Source organism: Schistocerca cancellata, chromosome 2, assembly GCF_023864275.1.
Source record: "Schistocerca cancellata isolate TAMUIC-IGC-003103 chromosome 2, iqSchCanc2.1, whole genome shotgun sequence".
Taxonomy (NCBI): domain Eukaryota; kingdom Metazoa; phylum Arthropoda; class Insecta; order Orthoptera; family Acrididae; genus Schistocerca; species Schistocerca cancellata.
The window spans coordinates 707,697,032-707,720,977 of record NC_064627.1 but is presented as its reverse complement, the minus strand read 5'-3'; the positions used below and the strand labels follow the sequence as shown (position 1 = coordinate 707,720,977).

The 23,946-nt window shown below is 39.6% G+C and overlaps 1 protein-coding gene across 2 annotated transcripts in view; it reads left to right on the top strand.

The window, feature by feature from the left end:
• Positions 1–23,946, top strand: part of LOC126162505 (venom carboxylesterase-6-like) — a 189,550-nt gene that overhangs the window by 147,730 nt on the left and 17,874 nt on the right. For both annotated transcript variants that reach the window (XM_049919052.1, XM_049919053.1), the window contains exon 9: positions 7,315–7,441. In XM_049919052.1, the coding sequence (XP_049775009.1) occupies positions 7,315–7,441 (127 nt within the window). The remainder of the gene's footprint in view (positions 1–7,314; positions 7,442–23,946) is intronic.

Here is a 23,946-nt window from a genome sequence, read left to right as displayed (position 1 = left end):
ATGCTCAATGCCTTATCAACACTTACCCTATGCCTCGACCTGAGGAATTGTTTACTAAACTTGCTGGAGGCCAGTATTTTTCTAAATTTGACCTGTAGAAGCTTTCATCAACTTCCTCTCAATGCTGCTTCCTGGCAATTTCTGGTCTTTAACACGCCTTTTGGCCCCTATCAATACCAACGATTGCCGTTTGGGGTTGTCAGTGCCCCTGCTATCTTTCAGTGATTCTTGGAACAATTATTGCTCACTGTCCCTGGGTGTATAAATTACCAGGATGACATTGTTGTCACTGGCTCCACCACTGACGAACGTCTTCAAAATCTCCGCACACTTTTTCATGTCTTACAGACTGCCGGTCTTAAGTGTAATCTTCAGAAATCAAAATTTTTTCAGGCATCTATCAGGTACTTGGGGTTTCAACTCTCTTGGGATGGTATTCGTCCACTTCAGCACACTGTCGCTGCGATTGATGCCCTTCCTTGCCCTACATCTATTAAGGAACTGCAGGCATTCTTGGGGAAAATAGCATACTATCAAAAGTTTTTACCGTTGGTGGCTCAGCCGTTGCATCGCCTGTTGCATAAAAACATGCCTTTTCACTGGTCTGTGTCATGCGATGCGGCTTTCCAGAAATTGAAGAAGTGCCTGGCTACTTATCGCCCTGGCCATCATCTTCTTCTTGCCACGGACGCTTCTCAATGCGGGGTCGGTGCAGTCCTTTGGTGTTTTTCTCTATGTATCCAAATTTCATCTTGTTATGGATCGCAAACCACTTGTTTCCTTGTTTCATCCATCAACGTCACTTCCCGACAAGGCTGCGCACCGCCTCCAGTGTTGGGCTCTTTACTTGTCTTGTTTCAATTATGAGATTCGTTTCCGGCCGACGGCTCAACATGCGAATGCTGATGCACTGTCTCGCCTTCCCATGGGTCCTGATCTGGCATTCAATAGGGATTAACTTTTGTGTTTCCACCTGGATGTTGCCGAGCAGCGGGTTGTGGATGGGTTCCCCATCACCGGGGACCGGCTGGTGGCTGCTACGGGTTCTGACCCTACCCTCTCCCGGGTTTTATACTGTATTCAGAAGGGTTGGCCAGATCGTCTGTCCGCTAAGACTTCTGATCCATTGTGGAACTACTACACTTTGCGTTACTGCCTCACGGCTAGGGATGGTGTTATCCTCCTTTCCACCAAAAATTCTTCGCCGCGTGTTGTGGTACCTGCGTCTTTGCGTGCTTCAGTCTTGTGGCTCCTTCACCAACGGCACTGGCGTGTCTCTCGCACAGTATTTCTGGCATGCCGTCATGTGTATTGGCCCAGCATCGACTCTGAAATTGCACACATGGTCGCTGCCTGCAGCCCTTGTGTGTCACAGGCCACCGCCCCAAAGTCATCTTTGTCACCGTGGCCTTCACCTGAGAAGCCCTGGGAGCATATTCATGCTGACTTCACGGAACCTTTTTTAGTTACTTATTGGCTTCTCGTTATTGATGCCTACTCTAACTTTCCTTTCAGTGTCCGTTGCATGTCGCCTACCACCGCGGCAACCACCAATGCTCTAGCTTGCATTTTCTCTTTGGAAGGCCTTCCCTCTACTCGTTTTACTGATAATGGTCCGCAATTTGCCTCTTCCGATTTTGCGGATTTTTGTGCCCGTCATGGCGTCATGCATGTCATGGCCCCTTCGTTCCATCCATAGTCAAACGGTGAGGCTGAATGACTGGTCCGCACATTTAAGGCTCAGATGAGGAAACTCCTGACTTCTTCTGCTGCTGATGATGTGCTTCTCCAATTTCTGGCTTCTTACCATTTCACCCCCATGGGCGACCACAGCCCGGCTGAGCTCTTACATGGCCAACAGCCCCCGCACGCTACTTCATCTTCTGCGGCCTTCTACCTCACGGCCACAGGTGCCTTCGCTTGGCCGGTTCACCGCCGACGACCTTGTATGGGTACGAGGATATGGCAGGCGGCCAAAATTGAGTCCTGGCCACATATTACGCACTGTGGCCAACGCCTGTATGGAATCCAGATGGACACAGGTGTTGCAGTGCATCATTCGGACCAGCTTCGGCCTCGTGTGCCGGCAACGCTTATTCTGGATGCCGCTACACCACCTTCGGCTCTACCTGACGCTTGGGATGCTGGAATCGCTCATTACTCACAATGCAGTACTCTCACCATCATATCGGTGCCAGCACAAGAACTGACACCACCATGGGACATGCCCATGCAGGAACCAGATGACCATCATCTGTCGGAGCAACTCTACTCACCTTCTTCTCCTACAGACGCGGACACATCGCCCATGTCTCCTGTTATAACAACCGGACTTGCCACAGTAGGCAGATTGGTGCACGGGGCCCCAGCAGATTCGACCCCCACGTCTCCTGTCATCTCAACCTGTTATCATCGGGGACACTTCCGTCTGTATGGGAAGCCTCCTCCTCGAGACTTTTTGACCAGTCAAACAACACCTATGGACGTTAGCAATCTACAGGCCACCTCCATCAAGACCTGTGCAAAAACTTCCAAGGGGGAAAAAGTGTTGTGACTCGCCAGTCTTTCAAAGTGCCACCACGCAGTTACGCATGTACTCTACACGCTGTCTGCCAGCCATGCAGGAGCAGTGCCACCTAAGCAGCCAGCCAGCCAGCGGCCACTAGATTCGGACTCAGTTATGATTTGACTGTTAAAGTGTACACACGTCTTACTCTGTTTACTTGATCTGTGACTTTCATGTATTGTGTCTTCCTTGAAATATATTTGTTCAACTTGAAGTTATAACAGTCCCCAACCCCGTGTTGTTCTGAAGCATAAATCCTTACACATGGATACTTCCCTAAGTGGTTAGTGATCTGTTAATAGTTAACTGAAAGTTTGGATGACAATAGAATTAATGATGTACTGGTTAGTTGCTGTTGTAATTGTAGACCTGATGCACTACTCTGTAAGAGAGCTGTGCTAGTATTGAGTTAGAGGTCATCTAACACCTGAAGTAAAAAATAAAGTTGCTACATTGAAGAAAGACTGGTGATATATGACTTGAGAACTATAGGCACTTGTTGTTGTAAACAACCCATTAAAGACTGTCTCTGAGAACAAAATGCCAATTGGCTTTTAGAAAAGGGTCACGCACATGCTCCATGTGGTAAGATTAAAAGCAATCAGTTAAACTTAGGTATAAGTAAATCATCTCTTCGTGGTGTACAGTATCACGAAAATTCTGTCATCAGAAAGTTCAAGAAATATACTGTGTGTCCAACACCCTGGATGGTAGCAAGGCCCGTGTACATTGGGAGGGGATTGACAAAAAAAAGTGACAATGATGAAACAGATACTGCTAATGAATTTAACAGTGACATCAGTGAAGACTGCTTAGGTGACTGGCATTTCTGTGCAGTTAATCTATTTGGCAATATAACAAAATGTGATTAAGAGCGATCATGTTGAGAATAGTTTTTGTATATGGGTAATGTGACAAACTTTTCTGCTTCAAGTTTCTCTCATCTCCCCCTTGCCATCATCCATTTTCAAAATCTAGTTTCAGTTTATATTTGATTAAGGCCTATATTCATGCCAATATGGTCATAATGAGTGTCTGGTGTACACTTGCGGCTTGTGACCACCAGCAAGCAGTCTGACACTCGAGAACTGTGTCTGTAGAGTGGTGCCACCTAACACAATTCTAGTGTATATGTAGTATAACTATATCAATATTTACGTTTTTTTTTTTTTTTTTTTTTGTCTTACATTGAGAAGGATTTGTCTGTTATATGGAGATACATTTAATAATTGGTAAAAAATGAAGTTGAATTTATTTTGATCCAGAATTTGTAGCTGAAAGTTAATGTAACAGGGGACAAAAAGAAAATTGAGTGTGATCATTTAACACTGTGTCATATGTTTGTCGATTTCCAGTTGGGTCATCTTTCTGCTTTTCTTTACAGGGTGTAAAACTTCACATTCTACATCATACAGGGGTGGGACAAAATTATGGAAACAACAAAAATTCATTACCATGCCTAATACAGTGTAGAAAACCCGATGGCGATCACAACAGGACCCAGTAACCTGACAATGGATAAATATATGTCCTCTATGGTTCTGAAGTGAATCTATTCCTGAAAAATATTGGCAGTTTCAAGTAATAAAGATGGAGGTGCATAGCGATCATACACACTTCTCTCCAAAGTGGACCACAAAGGCTCAATAATATTGAGATCTGGTGACCGTGATGACCAGGGGAGATGCAACTATTCATTCTCAAGTTTACAAATCCAGTGCTGGCCAATGCCAGCCCTGTGAGCAGTGGTCCTGTTCCTTGGAACACACCATCACTATTGGGAGGTCAACATTATACCATGGGATGGACCTGACCAGCCAAAATGGTCACTTAATCCTTGATACTAACATACCTTGCAGAGTAATCATGAGCCCATGGAATACCATGATATGGCTGCTCAAATCATCACTGAACCCCTGCCATATTTCACTCTTGGAACATAAACTCAGCCAGAAGTTGAAGACAGTGTGAAACAAGACTCACCCGACCAAATGACATTTTGGCATTTCTGAATAATCTGAGCTGTAAGGCTTTGGCACCACATTTTCCTGTCACAGATATTTTCATCACTGATGAATGGTTTTCGAGTTCCAGCTCAACCTACAATTCCCTACTTATGGAGCTCCCTTCATATTGTTTTGTTGTTGACAGGGTTTGCAAGCGTGACACTCAGTTCGGCAGTGATTGTTGCAGCTATTGTTATCTTATTTTTCATGACAGTTCTCTTTTGCAGTCATCTGTCATGGTCATATAACACACACTTTTTAATATGAAGTCTGTTCGAAAGATTCTGGAACTTTGTCCACAAAACTTTTCTATGCTTACATTTTACTTATTGTGCATAGCTCCTTCGAAATACTTTCCTCTGCAGTTGATACACCATTCCAAATGGTGTTTCCACTTCCAAAAGCTGTCTTGGTACACCTCTTGCTGGATCACACAAAGCACTGTCTGTGAATTTTCTTTCGTTTCATCTATCATTACAAATCTTCATCCTTTCTGCAGGGTTTTCAACTTTGGAAGCAAGAAAAAGTCCACAGGGGCCAAGTCTGGAGGATGAGGCAGCACAGTGATTTCGTTTTTTATGCAATATTGACATACCAACAGGGATTAATGTGCGTGTGCATTGTCATCATGCAAGAGCCATGAATTGACTCACTACAAATCAGGTCACTCTCACATTTTCTTGCAGGCATCACAAAACTTCCCATTAGTACCATTGATTAACAGTTTGACCCTGTTGTGTGAATCCATGATGAACGAATCCTTAATAAAAAAAAAATAAAAAAAGACCCTATAGTATGCCTTTGACATTTGACCTGACCTGATGAGCTTCTTTTGTTCTTGGAGAACCTCTCCTGTCCTGTTGTGAAGACTGAACCTTGGTCTCAAAATTATAACCATAGATCCACATCTCATCACCAGTTATGATTCTCTTAAGAAACATCTCAGTCTCATTTGTGTGATCCGAAAGCTCTTCACAGATTGCGAGGCGAAGGTCTTTCTGGTCTTGACTCATGAGCCATGGGAAGAACTTGATGGCAACATGCTGCATTGCAAGATTCAGTGTCATTATTTCATGACATGATCCAACTGAAATGTTACATTCTTCTGCGGCCTCTCGGACAGTCTGTCTTTGATTGGCACACACAGTTTCATTGAGTTCCTGACTTGAGCGTCATCAGTAGATGTCAAAGGGTGTTCTGAACGAAGGTCATCTTTAACATCCGTCTGGCCATTTTTACATTGTGTGAACCATCATAACACTGAGTATAGCTTAAAAACTCATCACTGTAGGCTTCCTGGATAATTTGGAATGTCTCTGTAAAGGTTTTCTTGAGTTTCACATGAAATTTAATGCAAATGCATTGCTCCTCTAACTCTGCCATATCGATATTTGCAAACTGTGCAATACAACATACTACTGAATACAGCACTGAACAATAACTAACAGACATAAAACAATGGAACTTCCTGTAGTTACTCATTAAAAATAGGCAGGTGCAGAGATGCCAAGCGGATTTTGTTCCAACATACCACTGGCGCAAAATTGCAAGTGTTCTGGAATTTTTTGAACAGACTTCATACAGTGCATCTTGAAATGCAGAACACTTTGGCTGCCTCAGTTATGGCAGCACTCACCATATGACCACCAACAATCTGTCCATGTTCAAATTCACTCGGCTTCAATACAGTGCACTCATAACTGCACAGAACACTATTCTGATCATGATTGACACTTGCAACATATTGAGAACACTGCACAGGTGCCCTTCATGGTAAAGTACAGCAACACAACTTGCAGGGCTTGGCTAGCAACTGCATTTATCTTCAAGCATGTATTTTTTGTGCTGTTCCCATATTTTTGTCCAACAGCTGTGTGAGTGGTTTTCTGTTAAAAGATGATCAGCAAAGGTTGAATCTATCTTTCTTTACCTCCATCTCCTCTCATGTTTACATAATGTAATTGTCACAGCTCTGCCTGACTGACTAGTATATACTTTGCCACAGTGCTTTTATACACACCACTCTGTTCATAACAGCACGTGAAAAAGTATATATTGGTCAGTAAGGTGGAGCTGTGGCAATTATATTATCTGAACATGAGGGAAGCTGGAAATTAAGAAAGAAAGATTCAACCTTGCTGATCATCTTTTAACAGGAACCACTCATATGATGTAGAATGCGAAGTTTTACATTCTGTATACAAAAGTAGAAAAATGACCCTACTGGAAATAGTGGAAATCAACAAACAGATGATACAAAATGTCAGCTTAGTGTTAAGTGACCAGACTCAGTTTCCTTTTCTCTTCTGTTAAACTGACTTTTAGTTACAAGTAATAGATTGAAACTGTAAATTCTACTTTATTTTTCATGAGTTGTTAAATTTATCTCCATGTAAAAAACTGTGTTCCTTGTTTAGTTAATGCAACTGTTCCTGCACATCATCATTTTTGTATCTTCTATATAAATAATACTTATCTAAGTCATACTTCATTTTATCTGTGCTTGTGACTTTCAGTGAACACCTGAAAATTATCTAAAAAGCCAGAAGTCAGTTCATGACCAAATATGTATAATTTTGTAGAACAGTAGAAAAGGTTTCTTTGTTTAATATTATTAATATGTTCTGCCAAGTACCGATGGAACATTCAGCTAATGTTCAAATATTACAGTTTTAATGTTAAACATTATACTATTATTCCTGACACAAATATGAAAAAATACAAAATGTTTTGTTTCGTTAGGTGCGACTCATGGAGATGAACTGAATTACTTGTTCAGTAAGTTTTCAAATGGCAAAGATATTCAAGCAAAAGATCAGAAGATTATATCAGAAATGACCTGTATGTGGACCAATTTTGCAAAAACAGGGTAAATATTTCATCTGTAAAATTATTTAACATAGTAGTATAAATTAGTAATTATCAATATTTTGTTAGTGTATGCTGAAGCTGGTGTGATAAGAACTAATTATGCTGTCTGTGAAACAGTGTGACAGAAATGTAGATCACATGTTAAGTGACAATCAGATTAATGAAACATAACTTTTGTGTAGCTCGATCTGGCATTTTAGATGTTACAAGACATGCCCATATCCCATTATGCTTGTTTGTGATGTTCTGATGTCTATTGTGTCTATGAAGTCAGGTTCTCTGTCTAGGTATTGGATGCCATTCCCTAAGTACTATGAGGGACACATTTGAATTTCATTTGAAAAATTGTGTGAATACACTGTAATGTGGTGATAAGAACAACCAAATGAAAACTATCGATTCAGTCAGTTGTTGAAAACCATTCTATTCATTTGGTTGCAGTTTTACCTATTGGTTGAATTAGCCATTCATTCTTTTGAGTGAAGAGAGGCTGTTGAGCAACCAAATGAAAACAGCTGACACAGTCTGGTGCTTTCAGTTCTGAGCAGAAACATTAAATCATATTGACATTGTTAAATCAGTAGGCAGTTGTTGACTGCACTCTGCTATCACATGTCATCACTGTTCTGGTATCTGCTTTTTATTGAATACCAATAAGTGGCTTTTATTTCAGTTTTTCATTAATTTGTGTTTGAATAGGCATTTTCTTAAAAATGAATTTTGTGTCTCGAGCGGAGGGCTGAAATGGTCAGTGGTGTGGGAATGGAAGAAATCATATGACTGGCTGAAAACTGATCCTCAAGATAGATCGAATGTGATGTACAATTTCTGCAAGGGGTGATTCATATAATGAAACAATATTTACTTAAAGAAATTCAAAGAAAATTACTAAATGGTGACAAATCTCTCTCGCAAAAAAAAAAAAAAAAAAAAAAAAAAAAAAAACCCTCACCAATAAAAGACAGCACCTGTTGAAAAAGCAAAGTGTTAACTCACCAAACTATTACAATAATTGTATATTATACGCTTCTCTTTATATCACCTCAGAATTTGATGATATATAATTTTCAGTGATGAGTGCAAACCAGCAGAAAGAGACAGACAGAACTTCAAAAAAATTATTTATTTAAATACAAATTTATAATGTAGCACCAGTTATCAACCTTTTACAACAACCAAACTCCAGGTTTAATGTCAGAAGTACAAAAAATTTGTTCTTAAGTAATTAATTACATGAATTTTGAAAATACTTCATTTTTAGAAATACACTCTTTGTTCACCCCTCTTTCAAATAAGATACATTATTTGTCTCTAAGAATGTTGTCAACTCTAGTCTTGATTCATGTATAACTGAGATGAATAAAAAGTGTGTAAATCAAGTTACTCAAATCTGTAGACTGAGTGAAAGCATTCTTGTAATTGATGTGGGCACAGAGAATAGTATTCATTTAGATATTTTATTCAACTGAAAAAAGACAAGGACAGTTAACTGACCAATCAGTTGTGAAAATGGTTCCTTGTGCCAGCTCTATCCTAATGGCTTTATTAATGGATTGAGTTAATGAGAATTCATGAGGCACTACTTATTTTCTATGTGATGATGCAACAGAAGAACACAGAGCCATATGAAACTGGGGTCACTTAGGGACATTGATATTGTAAAAGAGAATCATCCTTTGTGTTTTTGGTGCTCTAACAATAACCATGTTTACATAAGTATTAATAGGGCTGGGTTCTGCCTATTTTTGCAAATTATAAATTCCTTGTTGTATACTTTTATCACTCAAAAATGTTTTGACACAAATTGGCATATCATGTTGTTGAAACCTGAAAATTTGTGAGTGAAAATTGGCTTAAAACATATTTTTATCTATTGCAACATTTTGCATTAACTAGTACCTGAGAAGACTGTTTTAGACCTTATTAACATGCTGAATAGCTTGTCATGTGCAAAAACATGATCGTGTTGTGAAGATAGTAGAAATGAATGAAAATATTATGTACATACCAGTATTTCATGAGCACATACAGTTTTTTTCCATGTTGTTGTCATAATAAATATATTCCTCCTATTTAGTCTGGAGTCACTCTCTCTCTATCTCTTCTTTCTCTGTGCACATGCGTGTCCATGTCCATGTCTGTGTGTGTTTTTTTTACTTTTTCTTGATAATGCTTTTGATCTTGTGAACAATGGGCCAAGGCCATTGCACAGTATAGTGCAATAATTTAAAATACAAGGTGTACAACTTTGCTTCCTCCGTTCCTCAACATCTGAGGCTTTAATGAAACAAATTGGTCACGCATATATCATTCAAAGTATTTTCCACCATTGGCCACTACTTTCTCCCATCTTTTGGGTAGTGTACAAATCCCACGTTGAAAAAATTGTTCATCTTTTGAAGCGATCCACGAATCGATCCAATTTGTGACTTCTTCATGAGTTCGGAAGTGTTGGTCAGCCAGGCCATGCGCCATTGATCTAAACAGGTGATAGTCAGGGGGAGCAATGTCTGGAGAATACAGCGGGTGGGGTAGGACTTCCCATTTTAACGTTTCCAAGTATGCTTTGACCACTTTTGCAACGTGGGGTCGAGCATTGTCATGCTGCAAAATCACTTTATCATGCTTCTCGCTGTATTGTGGCCATTTGTCTTTTAATGCTCTGCTCAAGCACATTAATTGCATTTGATAATGAGCACCAGTGATTGCTTCACTTGGTTTTAACACCTTATAGCACATGACGCCAAGCTCGTCCACCAAATGAAGAGCGTGATCTCGGAGCCGTGAATATTCAGTTTGGCCGTCAATGTGGAAGCATGACTGGGATATCTCCATGATTTTCCGCCTTTAGGATTATTGCAATGAACCCATTTTTCATCCCCGGTCACAATGTGATGCAGAAATCCCTTCCGTTTTTGCCTCTGAAGCAACTGTTCACAAACACACAAACGTTGTTCAATGTCTCTTGATTTCATCTCACATGGGACCCAAGTTCCTTCTTTCTGAATCATTCCCATAGCCTTGAGATGTTTTGAAATGCCTTGCTGTGTCACTCCCACTAATTGTGCCAATTCTTCTTGAGTTTTACATGAGTCTCCACTCAGCAATGTCTCCAATTCTGCATTTTCGAAAACATTCTCTCTTCCACCACTACGACAGTCTATGAGATTAGAATCACCATTCTTGAAGTGTTGAAACTACTCACGACCTGTTCTTTCACTGATGAAACCACTCACAACACGTTCTTTCACTAATAGTATCCTTACCATACGTACTTGAGAGCATTCCATGAGACTCAGCCGCTGTTTTCTTCATATTGAAACAAAACAGTAACACCTCCCACAAATGATGAGAATTAAGCTCGAAAACTGACATCTTCAACCAAGAACAACTATATGATGCAGACAAAAATCGACTAATGTTTGATTGAGGTTATGTTCACCGAGGTCCAAGCTAACTGCCTGACATCTGCGATCTGTTTCTTTCAACCGCTACTTACCATTGTCGTCACCTATCGGCAAATGGTGGGAGCAAAGTTGTACACCTTGTACATAATAAAAAAGTTACAATTTTGGTTCTCTTCCTTAAATGATGAATGCTACAGGCCTAAATCATAATACTCGTATTACGGGTTAGGTGTGGTAATCTATTGTTACACTATTAGTAAAAATATTGTTATGAGTCTCGTAACAATATTTTTACTGAGAATTTACTATGAATTACTATTATTAATACGTCACAATCAACTGATCACTCTCACTCTTGACTAATCTTTACACTTGCACTTTCTACAGTCAGGACTTTTTACTTATTCATTCTTCAGTCTTAATATTTCCGCTTCTGAATGTAAACTAGCTTCCTATTCAGTGCATAGTCTGTATTTATAACGCTATGTATCGAAGGTTCTCTGCACAGGAAAACAGTAGAATATTTACAACTTTTCTTGAACAAATGCCAGAAAGAATAACATATCGAGACCACTAGAATGGCTGCGACTTTTCTCATAGGTATGTGTTAGCAATCTATGTGCCAGACAGAAACGTGTAAAATATGATGACGCCGACACGCTTGCTACATAGGAAAGTATAGCTACTCAATAACTCGATTCAGTTGAGTTGACTGATGAAAGAAATGAACGAATAGCTTGCAGGCTGACTGACTGGCAGGGGTGGCGCAGGTGGCAATGCGGGCGGCCCCAGAAGGGGGGGGGGGGGGGGGGGCACCCTGCATATGTATCCGCCACTGACTCCAGCATATTTCAACTATTCAGGGAATGTTCCACTGATAGATGACTGATCACTTAATATGATGGGTCACTTAATATGTTACTAAACTCAGAAGCACACACTTTAATTACTTTTGTTGGTACTTTATCATAACCACTAGGTTTTTCTTTAAAGATTTTATGGTGGACTTTACCTTTACTAGTGTAGTGAGGGTCATATTCATATTGCTGAAGTTATTTGTAATGACTGGTCTGATATATTCTACGATAATATCGCCGGCCGGTGTGGCCGTGCGGTTCTAGGCGCTTCAGTCTGGAACCATGTGACCGCTGCGGTCGCAGGTTCGAATCCTGCCTCGGGCATGGATGTGTGTGATGTCCTTAGGTTAGTTAGGTTTAAGTAGTTCTAAGTTTTAGGGGACTGATGACCACAGATGTTAAGTCCCATAGTGCTCAGAGCCATTTGAACCATTTTTTATGATAATATCCATTGAACCAGACAACCCCATCTTTTCATTTACAGTTATGAAATGCTTATTAAAAAGTATTCCATCAGTGCACACATCTTTTACCAATGCTTCATTACTCTTAATAGTATCTTCTCCTCTTCATGTCTGATTCTACCTGTTTTCTCCTTCACTATACCCCATACTGTCTTTATTGTCTTATCTGATGTGGTTATCTTTTTCTCCTAATGCATTTGCTTTGACATCCATATTACCATCTCTTGGTATAATTGGAAATGTCCTGACTGATTGACTAATGCACCATCACTCAGCCCAAACAACTGAGGAGAGAAACTTGAAATTCGGAAAGGGTGTTGATTGTATACAGTAGACATAATTTAAGAAGGGTTTTTTTTCTAAATTTCACCTCTAAGGGAGTGAAATAGAAAATGAAACTTTTGTAATATGTTGCTAATAAGTAATTTTGAAACTAAAACCACAAAAATTGGTTTTTTGTTTCTCGCTTAGGGAAAAAAAAAGTGTTTCAGCACAATTGGAAATTTAACCCCTAAGGGATTGAATTTATGGGTGAAACCTTTTTTTTTTTAATAAATCATTATTACAGAACTACTAAAGCATTTTTAAAGCTGTGTTTATGAAAACTGGTATTTGACATCTTGGTTAGAAATTTAAAAAATATGTTTCAGTATTTTTGGAAATTCAGTCCCTAAAGGGTGAGATAGAGGATGAAAATATCTTATGAAAATATTTCATTTTAAAAGTAGAATTGCCTGTTGGACAGAAGTACTTTCAGAAAAGACCATGGTTCTATGGCCTTAATAAGTGTGAAAAGTTATGTAGGTTTTGCACTTTGAGACCTAAATCAAAGACAGCTATTTAACAGTCACCAAGACAGATTGGCTTTGTCACAATTTTTGAAGAAAAATAAATGGATTTTTTAGTACATTAATTTTGCAGTAGGCCTAATATGTGTTTATAAAATTATTTTTGTTGTCATTACTGCACAAACTACTGACAAAAAATTAGGTAACAGTGTGATTCCATGTACAGGACTATCCATTTGAGATGAGAGAATCAGTACCGGGTGTAAGACTTGGTGCTAATAACAACAGAACCACTTATCCAATTTGTCACTTTCTTTCTTTAACTCACTACATGTAATTAAATTAAACACATAGGAGCACTTTAGTTACATAAAGACTGGCAGCCATGTGAAGGGTCACTACCTCTCTTATAGCGTGTAGCTTCACACATGAGCAATGGGTACAACAACATACAAATTTGATTAAATAATGTATAGTTTTGGGGGAAATAGTATTTAAATAAGGTATCGGCTTGTAAAAGTGTTGTACTATTAAATGATGCCATGAGCACTGTATACATCACGCCAGTTTATGTCTTTGAAGAGTGTCCCAAAATAATCAGTTTTTGGCTTGCTAATATCTTCTTGAACTTATATGTAGTAGATGTTACATCTTCTTTGGTATTAATGCATAAAAAAAGGAACTGCATGTCATGGTCCGAGAGGCCACTGACTGTATCTTTTGTAATATAATTTTGTTCATTAGACGTTTCTATAAAGGTATTATCTGTGGCTGATGGTGAGCAACTAGCTACCCTAGTTGGGAAGGTGCAGTACAAAAATATATGTTTTTGGGCATATTTTACTCTCACAAAAGTTATAAAAATCTTGTATTTCCAGATTTCAGTAAAATAGAACACACTGATAGTGGCACGTAAATAGCAAAACTTTTTTGGACAAGAGAAGTGACATGAGAATTTTGTCATTTGCAAAAACAAGCGAAACCCCAACCTACAACTTATGTAGATAGAAGCTGCGGCTATATAGCACCCACTGGTGCAGTGTGGGACAGGTATGAGCCAGGATGGTGCAAGTGGGTGATGGAGATGAGGTGGGAGCCCAGAAGGCTCCAGATAAGGCAGCTGCAAATTTAACAAGTTCTTTTATTGATGCATCTGTGCCACTTCATACACCAGGTCAGTGGCCGGCTGGGTGCCAAATTCTGCTGGGCTTGCTGTCTGCAAGCTCTGTGAAGCTGACGTGGTACTGTACAGTGCTAGTGGCCTCATTATATAAGCCAGCCGCACGGTTTCCACGCCAGCAGTATGTTCCTGACATTGATGTATCTCCTATGGCCCCTAATGATGCCCAGCTACATTAGTGGGGGATGCCCACCAAATGGAGATGGCCGTTCGACAATGGCAGGTGACAACTGGTGTGCACAGAGTGTGACCTGCTATTCCCTGGGCAGAAGTTGGCTGTGATGCTGGTGTTGACCTGGGATGGCCAGTTGCGCCATGGCACTAAATTCAGTTGTGTGTATTGCTGTTGCTCTGCAGTGGCCTCAAATTGATGACTCTTACTGACAGGTTCATGTGGCGTCCTCAACTGGCACAGTTCCACCATTCTGGTTGGGCTGGGAGACTGAGGACACTTTATTATGAAAATAACCATTGCTTGTATTTGGCAGTGGCATTCTTGTTGTGCATATGTGCTACTGCCAGTCACGTATCCTAAAACATGACTGCCATTGTCAGTGTGGAAATCTGCCTTGCTCCTTGCTGCAGTAATCAGTGCAATACCGCTGAGTTTGCTTTCAGCAAACTAACCTGCCTCATGACATCACATCAGATTTGTTAAATTATTACAGTGACAACATTCTGCATTTAATTGCTCTCAGCACTGCTGCAGAGTATCACTCAGACTCACACTAATACGCCAGTATGTGGTCGTTATGCTACATCCTATCAACTCTGAAATGATGAAAAATCCTGAAAGGATGTATGTCAATACATGCATTCAGTAGCAATTGAAATAAAAATATATATCACATACATATAATGTAGTTGGATAGATAAAAATCTACTCACTGAGCAGTGGCAGGAGAACACACATATAAAGGTATTTAAATATGCAAGCTTTCAGAGCCACTGGCTCCTTCTTCTGGCAGAAGGGTTGAAGGGGAAGGAATAGGGGTGGAGGAAAAGGACTGGCAAGGTTCAAGAAATGGGGGAAGTTTGTAAGTCACTCAGAACTCCAGGTCAGGGAAGGCTTAGTAGATGGAATGAATGAGTATAAGCAGAGGGTGTACACTGGCAGCATACAATATCATGTTCCAGAGCATGTTCTACAGCATAACAGCCATGATCTCAGTGCTCATTTCACCACTTGTGCCTAAGAACTCTGCAAGTGGGACCTAGAGTTAAAACTTGTCCATGGTTCTTGCCATCAACCTGGCCTTAATTTATGTTAATATCTTTGGTTTCAGCATTTCTTCGCAGTAACTATTCCTTTCTTTACTTCCTTTTAGTTTTCCTCTCTCTCTCACCTTTATCACATACAATGTGCATATTAACTTGTGCACAATGCTTTGCCAGTAATCTCTGTCTTGCATATTACCCTACCTTCCACGTTTAAGCTTCTCGGTTTTCAAATATTGTCCAGTGCTGTCCCCAACAATTAGTCTTTCCTCCTCATTCCATCCGACATGTCTCCCTTGACCCAGGGTTCTGTGTGACTTTTCTGAACTCTCCCAGTTTCTGAAACCTCACCAGTCCATTTCCTTCCCCTTCAGCCCTTCTGTCAGAACAAGGGGTCACTGGCTATGAAAGCCAGCAGATTTGAATAGCTTTCTATGTGTGTTCTCTAGTGGCAGCATGGTGAATAGATTTTTTTATCTATCCAGTTACATTATATTTTCAAAAATTGATTATTTTTGTTGATATAGTGCACTATTTTGCCTGGATCTGGCAGTGGCACGTTATTGCAGGAACTCCATGAGAAACTGAAAGCATTTGGGACCATTGTGATCATGCCTACTCAACCCCCACCCAAAACTTGTGGATGCTGGTCAGAGTGGAGTCCAAATACACAGGATGACAGATTGAGTTCAAATGACCTGGGAGGCCAAAACAGCATTCCTCAAATAACTCTGAAACAGTTTGGTGGTGATGGGGTTTGTGTATTTTCATGCTGAAGGTTATAGGTCATGAGCAGGATATTGTGACCAAACACATGCATATACCGAACAGTTGGTTCCTGTACCATTTGCCACTGAGATGCGATGGCAGACATAATTGGGGATTTATTTTGCCCAGTATAAACATTTTTCACATGAGAATACTTACATCACCTGCTTTAACAGAACCTTATTGGCAAGTTGAAGCATCATCTCTTGTAGTGTACCATAGAGTAAGAATATCTACGGAATGAGTGTAACATACTACGCTTGTAACTAACATCGAACAGTAACAGTCACATGATGCTGGTATGACACCACTGTTTACCTTTTGTGCTAAGCCATAAACTTTAAAATACCACATAATAACTCTATTTATTAGTAACAGCCAAGCTGCTCAGTTGGTACCACTATGGATGCAATTTGAAATTCATCAATGGCTGAAATGTTGCTTTTCATAGGTAAGTACCACAAAGGTCTAACTATAGTTATCATACTAATAGGAGGTGTTTTATGTGTTGATTAATATTGAAACACAGTGTTATGAAGGCATAAAATCACACAGCTAATTTATGTGACAGTATGGCCATCCATTTGTAAGATAATTACTAGGTAAATACTTAGTGTGGGAGTGTGCTACCAGTCAGTCTGTTCTATGTATATATATTTCAAACAATTTTCGCCTGTATTTACCATTTACAAGGGGTATTCAATTAGTAATGCAACATTCTTTTTTCTTGGCCTATTTTGGTTGAAAAATTCAAAATTTCTTGTGAGACATCATGGAATATTTCCATTTCAGCCCCTGTAGTTTCATGAAGTTCCAATACATGGTAGCACTATATGTAGCCTTCAAAATGGTGTAACAGAACTGCATTCCAAGCAGAGAGCTGTTACTGAGTTTCTTTTGGCAGAAAAACAGAGCATCATAGCTATTCATAGCCACTTGCAGAATGTCTAAAACCTGTTCGATCTCCCACGTGCCGGCCAGCCAAACACAGTTATGACTCCTGCAATGTTGGAATGTGGACACACTCAGTTGAAGTGACCAATGGATCACTATCAAACTCCTTGTTTCACAACTGGATGTGTCTGTTGGTAGTGCTGACATACTCATCCACCAGTTGGGGCACTCAAAGGTGGCTGCCCGATGACTTGCTCGCCACCTAACAGAAGACCATAAAGAGCAACAAAGAACCATGTGAAGTTGCTTGCACATCACAAGGCTGATCATGACAAGATTTTGGTGAACATCATCAAAGGCAATGAAATGTGTTCATCACTTCGAACCAGAAACAAAACAGCAATCTATGGAGTGACGCCACTCCATCTCTCTTCCAAAGAAAAAGCTCAAAGCCACGCCCACAGTTGATAAAGTCACAGTGATGATCTTCTGGGACCCTAAAGGGGCTATTCTATTTGATGTCCTCCCTCACTGTGTAACAATCAACTCTGAATTGTATTGTGCTACGCCCAGGAAATTGCAGAAACAACTTCGGTATGTTCGTCACCATAAAAATGCAAATGAACTTCTCTTTCTCTGAGACAATGCAAGGTCTCACACAAGTCTGTGCACCTGAGACGAGGTCACAGAACTTCATTAGACTATTCTTCCTTTCCAACATCCATCTGTTTGGTCCAGTGAAGGATGCAGTCCACAGGAAGCAGTACACGGATGATGATGCAGCAAGAAGTTAGAACTAACTTATGACAACCAGTAGAGTGGTACCATATGGGAATACAGGCCCTGCCAGTAAGGTTGCATAAGGCCTACGGCAGTTCCTCCTGCTTTTATGTATTAGTCGATTGATGATTGTCCTTGGTGTCAACGTACCGCATAGCTACACTGGCTGAAAAATGGGTTGCGGATTCCGACATACACTACTGTAAATCATGTAGCTGACAGGTGCACAGTCGCATTTCACAGTACTTTAATTTTCACTTTGCACAACCCCCAATATTACACAGTTATATGGCCAGTGCATTATTATTTAACTTTCAGCATTATTATTTAACTTTCAATGAGCCTCATTAATAGTTAGCAGGCGAAACACCACATACTGCTACAATAGTTTCTTGTTGAACATCTACGTGCAGTAAAACCTAACCACAAAGTTCACAGTTCTTGAAGAATAATCAGGTGTGTATGGAGCAGACACTGTCACTGTTTTTACACACAGCCTAATTATTTAATACTTATTACACTGTTAAGTTGAAGCATTGTTGTTGATCTAACCAGGACAGGTTACTTGTCTGAAACTCGGCTGTGGATTGACTGTCTCGTGGCCAAAAATTGGGCCCTTATATATCATCACTATAATAGGTGCTGAAAATACACATTGTTTAAAGTTAAATTTACAGAAATTACAATTAAACCTTAACTCACTCAATTAACTGAATACATTGAAAAACTGCATCTTTTCAACAGTTTCTTCTACTATGAGGTTTAGGCTAAATTATTTGTTTAAATCATGAAATTAACAAATAAAGTTACACAAACAATACTTTTGATAAAACTGTCAATTACTTTGAAATTAATGAAGGGCTGGTTTTGCTAATGTGTTTTCAAATAGAGTCAAATAAATACTTTAAGATTACTAGTATTTCATCTTCCAAATGTTAACGATTATTATAGAATTACTTTTGAATGCATTACGGGAACAGCAGTGATCAATGTCTTGTAAATAATTACTATTAAAAACAGTCTTGATCACGATTTATTTAACAAGGTGACCGGTTTCGACCACTACTGTGGTCATCTTCAGACCAATGAGTAGGAACCCCTTTCTGTGATTCTCCAACAGAAAGGGGTTCCTACTCATTGGTCTGAAGATGACCACAGTAGTGGTCGAAACCGGTCACCTTGTTAAATAAATAGTGATCAAGACTGTTTTTAATAGTGATTATTATAGAATTTATATTTGTTGACATGTCAACAATAGAATTTAAGTTATGAAACAATTACTGATTTCACCCTATAATGACAGATACCAACCAGTAACAGTAAAAATAAATTAGAAAATCAATTACCTACATAAAACGAAGCACAAAATTAGATCTGGTGTTATTTGCTTTAAAACTGAGGGCCAACCTTTCTCTTTTATGAAAATTCAGATTACATTCATGTATGTTAATGTTAATTAGTTAAAAGTAATAAAACGAATTTAAGGAGACAGATGGAAAAACAAGAGGGGAATTAAAATTATCCCAGCTTGTTCATCACAGGCCATTGCATTGAATGGAGATAAGTTGAAAATAGGGTTTTGTAGCCAAAACGGGGAATAATATAGTGGATTGGAATTCTGACAAAAACCAATGTGCCTTCAGAAAAAAAGTGCTGCATTACTTATTGAACGCCCCTCGTATATATGACAACGTGTGTCATTTCCATAATATTAACCAGTTTTCCAAACCACTGTGGTTATTTTACAATAATCACAATAGGAAACAGTAGTACAAACACCTATGAGATGGAGAATAAGTATGTGTGATCAAGATTTTAGCTTCCTTAAGGCTAAAGGAAGTATTAAAACATTTACAAGTAAAAACAGAAGTATTTTGGGCATGCTGTATCTCCAAATTTGGTGTTTGCAGGACACTTCCTCTGCCACAGCATAATTCAACCAGAAATGCAAGATAGGATAAAGCATCATACAAAACCTAACAGTAGTGTCTATTCCCTCTTTTCCCATAACGGGGAAAAAAAAAGGACACAGCTGAGCTGTGACACTTGTTATAAGTAAACGAAATGCCCTTGCAGTTATCTCTTAAAAAATTTAAAGTGAGTATATTCCAGATATCAACCTATGATGTATAATACATAATACTTCTGAGTGCAATCTGTCTGTGTTGGTGATATAATTACACTGAAAATTTGCAGGGTGCTTACAGGCAGACTTTATATTGCACCATAATCGTGTGACTGTTGGGGTTGTCATATATTGGTGACAAAAATTCTGTTCTGCCTCACTCCATACACATTTCTACTCCAGGGTGTGTTCCAAAGATATAAACCATGATAGAGAGGCTGAACAAATTGTTGCTATCTTTTATTTACTCATAACACATGGGTATGGTGTACAATAATAATAATAATAATGTGTAAACCCCTAATGATGAAGTAACATCAACTGGCAATTTTTAGCACTTACAGCAAGATATGCTATAATCTCTGGTTATATAGTTGCTCCAGACAAAAAGTTGTATTACATGCACAAGGAACAGTCTTTGAGTGTTCCACTGTACACTTTTCTAAATAAAAGATATGTCTCATATCAAATAAATGTATTGTATAGGGGATTTGTGCAGTTCACAACAGAGTTCAGAGAGAAACATGTTAGAAATATTAGAAACAAATTACTTTTAATTAAATTGTAAATATCATCTGCTCGGTACTGGCGACTTGTCTTGAAATTCCTACAGTTTTCATTTTGCACATTTTGATGAGCAATCTCTGTTTCTTGTTGATAGTTTGTTGTATGACCACTATGTCATCTCTTATTGTTGTCAGTAAGTTATGAGATGTTGTGTCATGTTGTTCAGCTAAAACTTTGTAACATTTAAAAAGAGGAGTTGATTTTCCTCCCCAACTTATGATTTAAATCCACCAGGGTGTCACTTGCTGTAGCAAAACATGAATGTACCAAGCATGCTCCAGAAGTTGCAAAATAGTAACTTCTTACTTTTCTAGACCTGTTACTATCTATATTCACTCTTCATTTTAGCATCACTAGGACTAGATCCCACACATTGCTTAGGTTGCAGCCCATGTCACTGTTAATTAAATTATCACTTTTGTGAATGCAGAGAGCCCTTTTCATAGCACATGAGGCAGTAGCATGGTTCTTTATGTTTCAGTAATATAGGGTGATAATAATTAAAATTTCACTACTTGAGTCAATTTAGACAGAAAATTACATACAGTATGGTACCCAGCTTTATAGGAATGATGTTCAGGATTTGCACTTTTAGTAGTGTTAGTGTCATGACTTGTCATTAAGTACTGGTGCTAATATGGTGACATGGGCTGAAACAGGCATCAGTGTGCATTACAGTTGCAGACAATCAACATAGGTCTGTACAATATTAGCAGTGCTTTACTCGTAAAACTGTTTTGTTCAAACAATAGCAATAGTGCTGCTGCTCTTGTGAGTATCAACACATTAAAGGAATACGAGAGGTGCTGTTTCTGCACCGGGGTTGAAGAGCATGTTTCAGAAGTTCAGATTAATAGGCAAATTAGAAATTGCTCCTGGGAGTGGTCAATAGCCAGCTGCCCACAAATTTTTGAAGAAGTTGCTGTTACCACAGCTGAGAATGCTGGGCGCAATGTGTGATCTTCAAGCACTGCATGAGCTGTGTCGTGACAGCTGAACATACCATAGTACACCAATGTTTCGGGCAGAAGTTGAGCAATCTCTAGTGCAGTTCTGTACTGTCATGGATGTAGGTGGTCATCACGCTGAGCAATGTTTGTAATGTTAGCGTGGTACGCAGTTAATGATTGTTAACCTCTCATGTGGAAATTAAAATGCATTTCGTTCAATGATTTATTCATTCTTTCCCGTCTGCTTGTCCTAATAAATATTTTCACAAACTTTCATTGTCCTACAACCACTCATTTTTTATGGGGGGCCTCTCATGTAGCGAAAGTTTAATTACGACCACCTCGTACATCCTGTGTCATGTATTCATTATTCAGTGAATGTTCATTTTCATAGTTACCATACATAGATATCCATCAAGGAAAATGCCTGCAAATCAGGATTTCCTCAATTGGATCCAAACACAAAGTCACAAATCCTCATAATTTTCTTCAGGCTGAGTTATCATGATGAGAGCCACATACCATAAAGAAATATTAAGCATTGCTGAACAGGTGCTGGATGGAATGACAACAATATTATGAAAAAGGCGGATTGCTACTCACTATGTAGAGGGGACATTGAAACACAGACATGCACAACAAAAAGACTGCTTTACATTTTAGTATTTGGACAAGAGGCCTTCACTCGAAGCAGAAAACATGCAGACACACACACACACACACACACACACACACACACGGCTACTGTCTGTGGTCACTGTGGCCAAGCTATGGACAACAACTGCACATGATGGGAACAGCAATCTGGCATGGATGGTGATGTTAAGGAGATGGCACAGGGCAGTGAGGGGGAGGGATAGCAAGATGGGAGTGGAGAAAAGTGAAGCAATGCTTGTCGGACATGATAGGGATGAGATGGGACTGCTAGTTGCAATTGGGAGGTTGGAAGCAGAAAAGTACAGAACGTGGAAAAGATTAGTTGGTGTATTGGTGAAACGGAAGGCTGTGGAATGCTGGAGTGACAGCAGGGAAGCAGATAGACAGGTGAAGGACAGGGACTAGCAAAGTCCCTGTCCCTGTCATTCACCTACCTTTCCCCTTCCCTGCTCCCACTCCAGTGCTTCCCAGCCTTCTATTCTGCGAACACACCCACTAGTCACTAGTCTTTTTTTACCTTCTCTGCCTCCCCCCTCCCCCTAGCAGCACTACCTTATCCTCATCATGTCCATGCACACTGTCACAACCAGTACCACACCTTCTGTCACTCCACCCTGCTATCTTTCCTCCTCCTTACAACTTACACCCATGGCAGACAGCTGCTCCCATCTGGTGCAGTTGTCTGCTGTCCAGCCACAGTGGCAAGAGACAGTGGTCATGTTCTACTTTGGAAGAAGGTCTTTTGGCCAAAAGCTGAAATGTACAGCAGTCTTCACATTATGCCTGTCTGCGAGACTCAAGGGCCTGTCTGCGTGACTTGGTGTCTGCTCTGTATAGTGAGTAGCAATCTATCCTTTCCATAATATTGTTATTAGCCATTGTTGGCTGTTTGTGGTGTGTGTTATAAAAAGCTTGTGAGGAAACTCAGAAATGTGTAGTTCCCTTACTGACCATCTTGAAGGACTGTAATTTCCACCAAAGATTTTCAGGATTACTTGAGGATGCTTGAAAAGTTATTTTCATCTGCTTTTTACATACCCATTTCTCCCCATTATCAAGTAGAAAAAAAGGGGGGAGGGCTTCAAAGCACTACAGATCATATTGAGACTCAATAACAATGTTGTCTTAGTATCTTTGCCTGGTGTCAGCAGATGCTCCTGACTTGAAAGACTCATATTAATCTCTGTGAGTACACCAAACTTTATAACCTATTTTTTGTCATCAAAATCTGTGTAGTACGGCATGCATTTCACATTTGAAGAATTTTAAAATGCAACATTCACTTAGAAAGACCACTGTAGCCAAACAAGAAGCAGTGTGGTGGCTCTCCAATTATTACAGTTCTTAACGAACTGACCTTTGTGTGTGTGTGTGTGTGTGTATGTGTGTGTGTGTGTGTGTGTGTGTGTGTAGCATACCTTCTATTCCACCTACTATTTCCCACATTAGGTGAAAATAGATGTGGGTTTTGGATAGCCCCCATATAAACTGGTGAAATAAGTTTTGCACAGGCTATATGTCTGCAAATGTGTATGGCTTCGATTCAAGAAAATCAGATAATGGAAGAATAAGCCTTATGAAACTTCAAAAATTGCTTCATTGCAGAAGAAAAACGAAGCCATAAGCAAAATATAAGGAGTCTGTTCAAAAATTGATATTTGCACGTCTAGGAAATCAAAATCTGCTACTGTGCAATGTTCTATATCATGTTTCTCTGGCCCTCCTGAGAGCACCAAGTGTGTGAAGATGGTTCCTGTGATGTCACACTGCAAGTTTCAACTGGTCCCTCAGACCTTCTGTCATGCTCATGTCAGGAGTGCCACAGGCTATTCATTCAGTTGATTCCAA